Genomic DNA, 13,620 nt, shown 5'->3' with positions numbered 1-13,620 from the left:
GCCATCCTGTCTGTACAGGGGCCCCAACTGGAAGTCAGTAATGTTTCCTCACCAGCTGGGTTGTCGTCATGGAAATGTTAAAATCAGTAACTGATTTGAATAAGCATGTGATTCTCAGTTCTCTCTTTGAGGGTCTTGATGTGCTGTTTCGCATAGCCTTTGCCGTATACACTCTCATCTCCCTGAGAATACGATTTCCTTATTCAAATAATGAAATGCTACTACAGAAGTTAAAATGAATGAGCTGAAGGTGCATGTGTCAACATGGATAAATGTCAGAAGCATGATGCGGACTGGAAAACCAACTTACAAAATGATATAATATTATGCCCTTTATTTAAAAATTTAAAATCCCAAAAGAATACCTTATATTCTCTATCATACATGTTTATATAATAAAATTATTTAAGAATAATATTACACTAACCATTTATTTCTGGGGAGAGGAAGATTAATGGGAGTGGGAGAGTCTATGGAGATTTTTTTTTTTTTAATAAAAATATCTGAAATCAGTATAGAGAAACGTCAAATTTGTGAAAGCGGAATAGTGGTATATGTGGATTTCTTTTTTTTTTTTTTTTTTTTTTTTTTGAGACAGAGTCTCGCTTTGTCACCTAGGCTGGAGCGCAACAGTGCTAATCTCAGCTCATTGCAACCTCCGCCTCCTAGGTTCAAGTGATTCTCCTGCTTCAGCCTCCCGAGTAGCTGGGATTACAGGCATGCACCACTACACCAGCTAATTTTTGTATTTTTGGTAGAGACGGGTTTTCACCATGTTGGCCAGACTGATCTCGAACTCCTGGCCTCAAGTGATCCACTCCACCTCAGCCTCCCAAGGTGCTGGGGTTACAGGCGTGAGCCACTGCTCCTGGCCATCTGAATTTCTTTATGCCCTTCTGCATGTTTGAAATATTTGTTGATGATATGAGTTTACATTTTAAAATATAATATATATCAAGTATGACATGTCTAATCTGGGGGTGGAGGGTAGGGTCTCCTCAGTGCTCCTGTCACTCCCTTGCCTCCAGAGCATGACTGAGGGCTGCCCCTTCAAGATGCCCCTCTGCAGGAATTTCAGAGTTTCAATGTCTCTCCTAGAAAATGCTGGAAGAGCAGCTCATCACACACGCATCTGGCGAAGCCTGGCGGACCTTCATCTACGGCTTCTATTTCTACAAGATAGTAACGGAGAAAGAGCCCGACCGAGGTCAGAGCCGAGGCGAATGCGGTTGCCCACAGGGGCAAGTGTTTTTCCTGGTGACTTGCTCCTTCACATGATGGTGCTTCCTGAGCTGCATGTGTGACTTTGTATTATAAGTTGACAGATCTGTCAAATTCCTTGAGCCTTTGTACTTAATATAAGCATAGCCAGAGTGACAAGCGTTTCTTAAGCTACAGTGTGTTCTTGGTGAGAACAGTGTGGGTCAAAGATAAAGCTAAAAGAGGCCAAGGGACCTGGTGTGAGAAAATTCCCACACATCAGTTTTTGGTAGCTGTTTTTAATTAGAGCACCCCACCCTCTTGCCCACCCAGCCCAGGTGGTTCTGGTTATCATATCATGGACTCCAGTCTGTGATTCATAGCACTTTTCACTTGCTGGATCTCCAGTTCAGACTCCATTTCTACCCCCAGGAAGACTATCAAGCCCTAGCAAGTTTTCCAAGTAGTATTTTAAGTATCTGTGGGTTTTTTTTTCTTTTGTTTTTTTTTTTTTTTAAATAATGAGAAAAAGTAATTCCCCAGAGGGAAAACTCTTTTAGCATGGTCAGAACTGGCTCACATAACTGGAGGCACCCCGGATTCAGACCAGCATCTCGCTGGGTGTGGTGGCTCATGCCTGTAATCCCAGCACTTTGGGAGGCCAAGGCTGGCGGATCACTTGATATCAAAAGCTCAAGACCAGCCTGACCAACATTATGAAACCCTGTCTCTACTAAAAAATACAAAATTAGCCGGACGTGGTGGTGCATGCATGTAATCCCAGCTACTTGGGAGGCTGAGGCAGGAGAATCGCTTGCATCCGGGAGGCAGAGGTTGTAGTGAGCCGAGATTGTGCCACTGCACTGCAGCCTGGTTGACAGAGCGAGACTCCGTCTCAAAAACAACAGCAGGCCGGGCACGGTGGCTCACGCCTATAATCCTAGCACTTTGGAAGGCCGAAGCAGGTAGATTGCCTGAGCTCAGGAGTTCAAGACTAGGCTGGGCAACACGATGAAACCCCGCCTCTACTAAAGTACAAAAAAATTAGCTGGGCGTGGCAGCAGGTGCCTATAATCCCCGCTACTTGGGAGGCTGAGACAGGAGAATCACTTGAACCCAGGAGGCAGAGGTTGCAGTGAGCGAGATCATGCCACTGCACTCTAGCCTGGGCTACAGAGTGAGACTCTATTTCAAAAAAAAAAAAAAAAAAAAAAAAAAAAAACAGGCCAGGCACAGTGGCTCACGCTTGTAATCCCAACACTTTGGGAGGCCAAGGCTGGCGGATCATGAGATCAGGAGTTGGAGACTAGCCTGGCCAACACAGTGAAACCCCATCTCTACTAAAAATACAAAAAATAGCTGGGTGTGGTGGTGGCCACCTGTAATCCCAGCTACTCGGGAGGCTGAGGCAGGAGAATCTCTTGAACCCAGGAGGTGGAGGTTGCAGTGAGCTGAGATTGCGCCACTGCACCCCAGTCTGGCGACAGAGCAAGACTCCATCTCAAAAACAAACAAACCAAAAAAACAGCAACAACAGAAAACAAGACCAGCATCTCCAGTACACCTATAGCAAAAGGGGACCTTGCCTGTTCTAGAAGTGACTCCTATCCTGCAGACAAATGGCTTCACTGCCTCTGGGTTTAAAGACTCAAATATGGCTGGGCACGGTGGCTCATGCCTGTCATCTCAGCACTTTGGGAGGCCAAGGCGGGTGGATCACCAGGTCAAGGGATCGAGACCATCCTGGCCAACATGGTGAAACCCCATCTCTACTAAAAAATACAAAAATTAGCTGGGCGTGGTGGTGCACCCCTGTAGTCCCAGCTACTTGGGAGGCTGAGGCAGGAGACTCGCTTGAACCCAGGAAGTGGAGGTTGCAGTGAGCCAAGATCATGCCACTGCACTCCAGCCTTGTGACAGAGTGAGACTCCATCTCAGAAAAAAAACAATCTTACATGAGATGAAGCAGCTAGTGCCACTCCCTGTGCTCTCTTGTTCAAGAATATGGCAGAAGTGGATGTGTGTGGGATTTTTTTCCTTGTAGCTACAAGTATATCCATTGACACTTTTCCCTTTAAATTATACGTTTGACCAGTAGATACCTATCTTCAAGTTGAAAACATACCAGGTTACTGTTATATATTCTGAAATTTGAGGTATGAAACTGACCATAAGGTCAAGAATGGTGGTGGCTCATGCCTATAATCCCAGCGCCTTGGAAGGCTGAGGTATGAGGATCTCTTGAGGCCAGGAGTTTAAGATCAGCCTGGGTAAGCAACATAGTGAAACCCCATCTCTACAGGAAAAAAAAAAAAGAAAATTGGCTGGGCATGGTTGTACTTGCTGGTCTTCACAGCTACTCAGGAAGCTGAAAGGGGAGGATTGCTTGAGCCCAGGAGGTTGAGGCTATGGTGAGCCGGGATTGTACCACTGCACCGAAGACTTGGCAAAGCAGTGCAGACCCTATCTCTAAGAGAAAAAAAAGAAATAAACTGAGAATAAAATATTTTTTAGGGCCAGGTACAGTGACACACACTTATAATCCCAGCACTTTGGGAGGCCAAGGCAGGTGGATCACCTGAAGTCAAGAGTTTGAGACCAGCCTGACCAACATGGTAACATCCCATCTACTAAAAATACAAAAATTAGCCGGGCGTAGTGGCGCATGTTGCTACTCAGGAGGCTGAGGTAGGAGAATCGCTTGAACCTGGGAGGCGGAGGTTGCAGTGAGCTGAGATCGCACCATTGTACTCCAGCCTGGGCGTCAGAACAAGACTCAGTCTTAAAAAGAAAAAAAAATCTATATATATTTTTTACATTGAAGTTCACATGACATAAAATTAACCATTTAAAAATGAACAGTTCAGGGCGTTTAGTACATCCACAGTGTTGTGCAACTCTCACGTCCATCTAGTTTCTGACCATTTTCATCACCCTGAAATGAAACCCCATCCCCTTAAGCAGTCACTTTCCAACTCCTCCTCCCACCCCCGGCAACCAGTAATCTACCTTCTTTCTCAAAGATTTGCCTATTCGCTGTGTTTCACATAAATGGAACTATACAGTATGTGGCCTTTTGTGTCTGACTTCTTTTACTTAGCGTGTTTTTAAAGTTGTAGCATGCATCATTAAGAAAATAAGCAATTGTGTTGAGTACTCCTTCTCTCCCCTCCACTTTTCCCAGTGGCCATGCAGCAGCCCGCCACCACCTGGCACACAGCAGGAGTGGACGACTTCGCCAGCTTCCAGCGCAAGTGGTTTGAGGTGGCCTTTGTGGCAGAAGAGCTCGTGCACTCTGAGATTCCTGCCTTTCTCCTGCCCTGGCTACCCAGCCGGCCAGCCTCCTATGCAAGTAGGCACAGCTCCTTTAGCCGAAGTTTTGGAGGACGGAGCCAGGCAGCAGCACTTTTAGGTACATGTTCAACCCAGACGAGGTCTGGGGGTGTGCCAGTGGGTGGCTGCGGGGAAGTAGTGGCCAGCCAAGGGAACGATGCCACATGTACCAGGATTAGAGTCACTGAGGCTGTCACAATGGCCACCTTGTCTGTCCGCACTGTTGGCTCCCTTGCTGACTTCCACTTGCTGAGTGGTTTTATGATTGTCCTAACCAACAGACAGTATTTAGCACCTCTCAAATCAGAACATAGTGCCAGACCTGCTCCGATAGGAGAGAAGAAATATGTGGCCAATTTTCCCGAGAGTTCTGTAGGATATAGGAGATGTGAGCTAGTGCTCACTGCACCAGCTAGTTCCTGCCAGAGGCCTTCCCTACAACCATAGCATCCTACGATCTCAGAAGAGGAAGGAACCTAAAAGGTCATCCATTGCAGACACTCATGCAGAGCAAAAATCTCTCTCTGTCTCTTCCTTTCCTCCCCAAATGTGCTTACCATATTGAAGGATGTAAACTGAAACACTTCCCTCCTTTCCACCATTCCTGCAGCTCTAAGATGGGGGTGAACACCTGCTTATTGAAAGGCAATGACCTCTGATAGGAAACGGGGAACTCTGCCCTGGGGGACCTGACTAATGGGTTGAAATGTGAACTTCTTTAGAAAATACCTGCTCTGGGCAAAGACCATGAGATTTATCTTAAGGGCAAGTTGGAGGATCCTGAAAACCCTCTGAAAGGAAGAAAGCAAATAGAACATAGACCAATCTCCAGGGAAATTCTATATTCTGCTTTGTTTGCCTGTAAATCCTCAGTTAATTGGAATCCTTTTCTAGCTGGTAAAACGGAGATGTTAATGGTCATCAAAGTTTCTGGATCCAGGCTGGCACAGTGGCCCACTCCTGTAATCCCAGCACTTTGGGAGGCTGAGGTGGGTGGAACACTTGAGGTCAGGAGTTTGAGACCAGCCTGACCAACATAGTGAAACCCTCTCTCTATTAAAAATACAAAATTAGGTGGCTCATGCCTGTAATCCCAGCACTTTGGGAGGCTGAGGCTGGCGGATCTCGAGGTCAGGAGATCGAGACCATCCTGGCTAACACGGTGAAATCCCATCTCTACTCAAAATACAAAAAATTAGCGAGGCGTGGCATTGTGCGCCTGTAATCCCAGGTACTTGGGAGGCTGAGGCAGGAGAATGGCATGAACCTGGGAGGCGGAGCTTGCAGTGAGATGAGATCGTGCCACTACACTCCAGCCCGGGTGACAGAGTGAGACTCCGTCTCAAAAAAAAAAAAAAAAAAAAAAAAATTTAGGCCAAGCGCTGTGGCTCATGCCTGTAGTCTCAGCACTTTGGGAGCCTGAGGTGGGTGAACCACCTAAGGTCAAGAGTTTGATACCAGCCTGGGCAACATGATGAAATCCCATCTCTACCAAAATTAGTCAGGTATGGTGGCAGACGCCTGTAATCCCAGCTACTCTGGAGGCCGAGGCAGGACAATTGCTTGAACCTGGGAGGCGGAGGTTGCAGTGAGCTGAGATCAGGCCATTGCACTCCAGGCTGGGCAACAGAGCGGGACTCTGTCAAAAAAAAAAAAAAAAAAAAAAGTCCAGGTGCGGTGGCTCACGCCTGTAACCCCAGCACTTTGTGAGGCCAAGACGGGTGGATCACAAGGCTAGGAGATCGTGACCATCCTGGCTAACATGGTGAAACCCCGTCTCTACTAAAAATACAAAAAAATTAGCCGGGCATAGTGGTGGGTGACTGTAGTCCCAGCTACTTGGGAGGCTGAGGCAGGAGAATGGCGTGAACCTGGGAGGCGGAGCTTGCAGTGAGCGGAGATTGCACCACTGCACTGCAGCTTGGGCTACTGAGCTAGACTCCGTCTCAAAAAAAAAAAAAAAAGTTTTCAGATCCTCAGATTCACTTGGATCTGGATGTGGCTCACTCCAGCATTTTCTAGTGCTGTGTGTGAGAAGTGAAGGGGTGAGGAGGATAGGGCAGAACCATGGAAAGAGCAGCCTCTCCTTTCCCTCAGGCAGTCATGACTTGCTCTTCTTCCTTCCTTGCATTTCAAACTCTCTACTTCCTTGACGTTTTTTGGGGATTAAAGAAGCCATATACTCCCTGTTATCCTGGGGTGTGCTCACTTCCGGCAGCCTAAACCACCTAGAGCACCACCAGGGCTTGAGACTTAAGGCCTTTGAATAGCAAGCAGTGACCTTGTGATTTTATGTCATAGGAGGACCTATTAGAAATAGCAAATAAGGCCAGGCATGTGGCTCATGCCTGTAATCCCAGCACTTTGGGAGGCTGAGGTAGGAGGATCACTTGAGGTCAGGTGTTTGAGAACAGCCTGGCCAACATGATGAAACCCCATCTCTACTAAAAATACAAAAATTACCTGGATGTGGTGGTGGATACCTGCAATCCCAGCTACTCAGGAGGCTGAGGCAGGAGAATCGCTTGAATCTGAGAGGCAGAGGTTGTGGTAAGCCGAGATGGCGCCACTGCACTCCAGCCTGGGTGGCAGAGTGAGACTCCATCTCAAAAAAAAAAAAAAAAAAAAAAAGAAGAAGAAGAAATAGCAAAGAAAAGGGCAGGTAACTACCCTGATGTCAGTGGGAAGCAGAAGCCAATAGTCCAGCAACAAAGGTGGAGTGGGGAAAACCTGTTACAAATATAACACACACAAGAACTTGATAAGTACAGTGTTAATCATTCACTTCTAGCACTAGATTGCATACGAGAAGCTTCTCAAGAAACAACTTTACACCATTTTTCTCACGAAATCAAGTTTATTTTTAGTAGCCAAGTTTTAAAGTCTACTTTTTCCTCATAGATAAAAATTAAGAATTTTCATCTCTGCAGAACAAGGAACTAAGCCTGAAAGCTAGGTGCTTTCAGATACGTACTGAAGAGAGAGTTGAAAAGTCACCTTCCCACTTGCCTCGAGGTTACTTTCTAAGAAAAAGACACAATACATTACATTAAGTAAATATTGGATTTTGCATGGCGACAATTTATGTGAGAGCTGGAGAAAGCAAAAAGGTTTCTTCCTTTCAAATAAATTTCAAATAAATATTCAAATAAATGCCACAAATCCAAGTGACACCTCCTTGTGGTGAGAGACCCTAGAACCAGCACATAGAGCATATTTACTCCACTGATTTCTTGCAAGTCTGTTTACAGATCTCTTGGTAACACCCCAGATTAGAGGCAGAAAACGGGGCAGCTAATGGCAGCAAGTGTGTAACACATTTTAGCAAAAATGTTTTACAAAATCTGTTAAATTTTGGTCTTTTAAGGTGGAAAGTAACTCATTTGCTCGTTCTTTCTCTTTTTTTTCTTTTTTTTTTTTTTTTTTTTTTGAGACGGAGTCTCGCTCTGTCACCCAGGCTGGAGTGCAGTGGCCGGATCTCAGCTCACTGCAAGCTCCGCCTCCCGGGTTCACGCCATTCTCCTGCCTCAGCCTCCCGAGTAGCTGGGACTACAGGCGCCTGCCACCTCGCCCGGCTAAGTTTTTGTATTTTTAGTAGAGACGGGGTTTCACTGTGTTACCCAGGATGGTCTCGATCTTCTGACCTCGTGATCCGCCCGTCTCGGCCTCCCAAAGTGCTGGGATTACAGGCTTGAGCCACCGCGCCCGGCCTTCTCTTTTTTTTCTTTTTCCTTCTTTCTCTTATTTCCTCCCTCCCCTCCCCTCCCCTTCCCTTCCCTTCTCTTCTCTTCTCTATTTTTAAAAATAGAGACAGTGTCTCCCTATGTTGCCCAGGCTGTTCTCATGCTCCTGGGTGCAAGGAATCTTCCTGTCTCAGCCTCCCAAAGTGCTAGGATTGCAGGTGGGAGCCATTATGCCCAGCATTTTCTTCCTTTTCTTGAAAGTGTTCAACAAAAGGAATTATTCTAATGTGAATCTTCTCCAGTAGATCATACAAAACCCACGAGCAGGGTTTCTCAACTTCAGCACTACTGACATTTTGGGCCAGATCATTCTTTCTTGTGGGGAAGTGTTCTGTGCACTGGAGGATGTTGAGCAGCATCCCTGCCCTCTACCCAGTAGCACTCCCAGCCCCACCCAGTGTGATAAAATGTCTCCTGAGAGTGCCAAATGTCCCCTGGGGGCTGTAAAATTACCCCCAGTTGAGAACCACTGTCCTAGGAGAAATTCAAGGATTCCAGTCAGGAGCCAAGATTAGAGCAAAGCCTGAGAGGCTTTGAAGCCCATCAGTAACTTCCCTAAGCAGGTGTCAGGTTGATGCGTGATAAGGGCATGCTTTCAGAGCTTTGAGGTAGAATGAATGGTCAGAGCTGGAGCTGAGATGTTAGAGGGAAGCACTGTCCTCCTCTGTGCTCTGGCCCCTGGGCTCCTCTTATGCTTTCATTGGTGCCAGTGGTGGTTGCTTCAGTCTTGCCTGCTGTGGTGCAGTGGTGATAACATTAATGCCGTGATTTGTAGAAAATTTATGTGTCAGGCCCTGTACAGAGCAGAAAATTGTCTCATTAATCTTTACCTCAGTCTCCTGATGGGTACTACAATTTATGCTTTAGAGTTTAGAAACTGTGAGGCTCAGAGAGGCGAAGTAATTTGCCCAAGGCTCTGCAGCCACTAAGTGCTAGAGCTGGAGTTTATTCTCAGGACTGCCTAGCCCTGAAGCCTGAGCGCCAAGCATACTGCATTTCAGCCCAAGGAGACAAGAGTCAAAGCCTGTCAGGACTTCGGATGATTTGTACAATAGCCCAGTTCCAGGAGTGGCTCCTGCCCTCAGTGATGAAGGACACTCAGGTCCCAGGCCCTTGCTACAGAACCACAGCTCTCTGAGTGTGCCCTTTCTTCCCCTCTATGCTGTCCCTGCTGGTCTTCCCAGTGCACTCTCTCCAGTCCTGGCTTCAACAGTTCTTTCACTGTTGTCCCACCAGGACCTGTAACCAATTGATCTTGCTTTCATTTTCTTCCTCTCCCACTCACATCTCACTTTATGTAATCATAGCTTTGAGCCACCAAACCTCATTACACAGCTTTGAGTCCTGCTCCCCACCCTCATCATCAGCATCTTGTGTCACTGTAAAAACTGAAGCGGTCAAAAGAAAACTCCCACCTGCCATCTGCCCTCGCCCAGTAGCTGTGTCTGTCCCCACTTCTCTGCCTCCCTCTAACGCAGCATCTCCACCTGCACACGAGACCCCAGCCCTCGCAGTACTCAGCATAGCACTTTGGCAGTCATCCCCTCTCTGCTAAAGCATCCCCGTCAATCTGTGACAGGCATACACTCTCTCCTGCTGGCAAAGCAAAACTCAAATCGGGTTTCTGTCCATTCCCTTCGCTGGAACAGCCTTCCTGATGCAGGGAGCCCATGTTGTTTAGCCTGTGCCAGTCCTTAGTTCTGGTCCTCCTTGCCCTGTGACAGCATTTGTCAAATGATCTCTGACTCCTCCTTTAAACCCTTACCTTGCTTGGCTCTCGAGACACTGCTCCTTTGGCTCTCCTCGTTCGTTTTAAAATCAGTTTCCTTTGCTGGTTTCTCTTCAGCAACCTAATATTTTAATATTACAGCATGCAGGCCTCATCTCCATACCCCCAAAGTGTCACATCAATCCAGTGGCCTTTATTACCCCAAGATCTGGTCACTGCCAGATTTCTTTCTCCATCTCAGACCATGTCTCCAATTTGAGACTCATCCCTCCAGCTACCTACTTGACATGATCACTTAGAGGACTGGATGTACAGTGTTCAGAACCAGCCAACCCTGCTGTTTCCCCACAACACCTTAGTCTTGCCTTCTCATTCTAGTCACTTAGAAAAACTCAGTTGCCTTCTCATGCTCTTTCTTTCCTGCTCTACATCCAGCCCATCAGCAAATTCAGTTTTCCTTTTAGTTAATTTCAATATTGATTCAGGATTAACCATTCCTTACTGTCTCCTCTATGATCCTGGTTCAAGCCACCTTCATCTCCTGTCTGCATTGCTGCTGTCACCTCTCACTGGCCTCCTGGATTCTGCCCCTGCTCCTTACAAACTGCTTTGCACACAGGAGCCAGAGAGACCTCTTCAAATGGAAGTCAGGTGGTATTCCCCCATTGGGCAGGATCCTCTTATGGCCCCAGCTCACTCGAAACCGAAGTCAGAGTTTTCAGCAGCCCACAGGCCCCCAGGATGTGGTCCCCTCATTCTCTGTCTCGTCCCTTGTCCACCTCCTGTGCACTCTGCTGCACCACACTGCCTTCCATCTGTGTCTGGTGTCTGGGAACATGCCACACACATCTCTGTTTCCAGTGCTTTCCTTCTGCCTGGGGCACTGTTCCCCCAAGATGCCCTCGGGTCTCCCTCCCTCACTTGCTTCAAGTCTCTTGTCCAAAAATCATATGTGAGTGAGCCCTTCCCTGACCCCACACCACACACTCGGGGCCCCTTTTCCTACTTCTTCATCTCCTTTGCTCTTGCCACCACTTGACATTGTGTGTGTGTTTGTACAATTAGTGTGTTTTGAGACAGAGTCCCACTCTGTCACCGAGGCTGGAGTGCAGTGGCATGATCTTGGCTCACTGCAACCTCCATCTCCCGGGTTCACTGCAACCTCCGTCTCTGGGGTTCAAGCAATTCTCCAGCCTCAGCCTCCCAAGTAGCTGGGACTACAGGCGCCCGCCACCACACCCAGCTAGTTTTTGTATTTTTAGTAGAGATGGGATTTCACTATGTTGGCTAGGCTGGTCTCGAACTCCTAACCTCAAATAATCCACCTGTCTGGGCCTCCCAAAATTCTGGGATTACAGGCATGAGCCACCCCTCCTGGCCTGTGTTTTTCTACCTCCACAAAAACTTAAGCTGTGTGATGAATTTAGTTTCATTCACTGGCTCTCCCAGTACCTAGAATGTTACCTAATGTGTAGTTACCTGCAATAAATATTTGTTGAATGTCTGAAAAAACATGAATGAATATAGTTTGGCAGAATTGGGGAAAATTGAATTTGGAACATTTGCAGTCAGCAAACCTTCTGACACTAAGCAATTAATTGTCCAGGTGTCAGAAAAACAGTAGTTCTGCCATTTATTCTATTGAAAATGCTACTCTTCTCTGGTCATCAAGCAAATAAAGAAAAACAAAGAAAATGCTACCAGCCCAGGAACAGACAAACTGCCTCTCACCTAGGCATGTGCTTAGTCCCCACCAAGTGAGTGGACACGCCATATGTCACAGAGGCATGTGCACAGTCTCAGCCTGTTTGCTGCACTTACTTCTTGGTTAGAGTTATTGCTTGTGGAAAATGCCTCAGGTATTGTCACCTTTGCATCATTATTTTAGTTTTGGAGGCTGTCTTGACAGGTTGTTTTTTTTTAAGAGACAGGGTCGGCCAGGCGCGGTGGCTCACGCCTGTAATCCCAGCACTTTGGGAGGCCGAGGCGGGTGGATCACAAGGTCGGTGGATCACAAGATCAGGAGTTCGAGACCAGCCTGACCAACGTGGTGAAACCCCGTCTCTACTAAAAATGCAAACATTAGCTGGGCGTGGTGGCGGGCACCTATAGTCCCAGCTACTCAGGAGGCTGAGGTAGGAGAATCGCTTGAACCCAGGAGGTGGAGGTTGCAGTGAGCCGAGATCACTCCATTGCACTTCAGCCTGGGTGACAGAACAAGACTCTCTCTCAAAAAAAAAAAAGAGACAGAGAGAGAGACAGGGTCTTACTCTGTTGCCCAGACTGGAGTGCAGTGGTGTGATCCTAGCTCACTACAACCTCAAACTCCTGGGCTCAAGCAAGTCTTTCCACCTGAGCTTCCCAAGTAGCTGGGACTGCAGGTGCACGCCATCATGCCCGGCTAGTTTTTTTGGTTGGTTTTGTAGAGACAAGATCTCTCTGTGTTGCCCAGGCTGGGCATGAACTCTTCGGCTCAAACAATCCTCCCACTTGGCCTCCAAAAGTGCTGGGACTAAGGCATGAGCCGATTCCCTCTCTTGACAGTTTCTGTAGTAATATCCTCGTTTCCAAAGCCTTCTCCTTCTGTAGGCTGGCAAAACCCTCTTTTGACTTCTGGTCTTCAGCTCAAGATGAGATTCAGATCATCTCAGTTTAGCTTTGATAATTCTTAGTGCTTAAAGGAAAGCAGTATATAGGCCAGGCATGGTGTCTCATGGCTGTAATCCCAGCATTTTGGAAGGCCGAGGCGGGCAGATCACTTGAGGTCAGGAGTTTGAGACTAGCCTGGCCAACATGGTGAAACTCCGTCTCTACTAAAAATACAAAAATTAGTGAAGTGTGGTGGCATGAACCTGTAATCCCAGCTACTCGTGAGGCTGAGGCATGAGAATTGCTGGAACCTGGGAAGCGGAGGTTGCAGTGAGCCAAGATCGCACCACTGCACTCCAGCCTGAAAAAATATGTCTGCATCTCAAAAACAAAAAAAACAAAAAACAGAGAGAGAGAGAGAGACCAGGTGCAGTGGCTCACACCTGTAATCCCAGCACTTTGGGAGGCCGAGGTGGGCGGATCACAAGGTTAGGAGTTCAAGACCAGCCTGGCCAACATGGTGAAACCCTATCTCTACTGAAGATTTCTACTAAAGATACAAAAAATTAGCACAGTGTGGTGGCGTATGCCTGTAATCCCAGCTACTCGGGAGGCTGAAGCAGGAGAATTGCTTGAACCCAGAAGGTGGAGGTTGCAGTGAGCCAAGACTGTGCCATTACACTCCAGCCTGGGCGACAGGGTGAGATTCCTTCTCAAAAAAAAAAGAAAGAGAGAGAGAGAGAAGCAGTATATAGAAAAATAAGTCATAGGCTGGGCGTGTTGGCTCATGCCTGTAATCCCAGCACTTTGGTAGGCCGAGGTGGGTGGATCACCTAAGGTCAGGAGTTCAAGACCAGCCTGGCCAACATGATCAATCCCCATCTCTAATAAAAATACAAAAAATTAGCCGAGTGTGGTGGCGAGCACCTGTAATCCCAGCTACTCAGGAGGCTGAAGCAAGAGAATTGCTTGAACCCGGGAGGCAGAGGTTGCAGTGTGCCAAGATGGCACCATTGTACTCCAGCC

General features: G+C 47.3%; 1 protein-coding gene across 15 annotated transcripts in view; it reads left to right on the top strand.

The window, feature by feature from the left end:
- DEPDC5 (DEP domain containing 5, GATOR1 subcomplex subunit) overlaps window positions 1-13,620 on the top strand; it is a 155,198-nt gene that overhangs the window by 122,151 nt on the left and 19,427 nt on the right. For 13 of the 15 annotated variants that reach the window (XM_050806663.1, XM_050806673.1, XM_050806671.1 and 10 more), the window contains 2 exons: window positions 1,099-1,207; window positions 4,385-4,612. In XM_050806663.1, the coding sequence (XP_050662620.1) occupies window positions 1,099-1,207; window positions 4,385-4,612 (337 nt within the window). The remainder of the gene's footprint in view (window positions 1-1,098; window positions 1,208-4,384; window positions 4,613-13,620) is intronic. The other 2 variants (XM_050806677.1, XM_050806676.1) reach the window with 1 other exon arrangement.

Source organism: Macaca thibetana, chromosome 10, assembly GCF_024542745.1.
Source record: "Macaca thibetana thibetana isolate TM-01 chromosome 10, ASM2454274v1, whole genome shotgun sequence".
In the NCBI taxonomy this organism is placed as follows: Eukaryota; Metazoa; Chordata; class Mammalia; order Primates; family Cercopithecidae; genus Macaca; species Macaca thibetana.
This window is presented reverse-complemented; position numbering and strand designations above follow the sequence as displayed.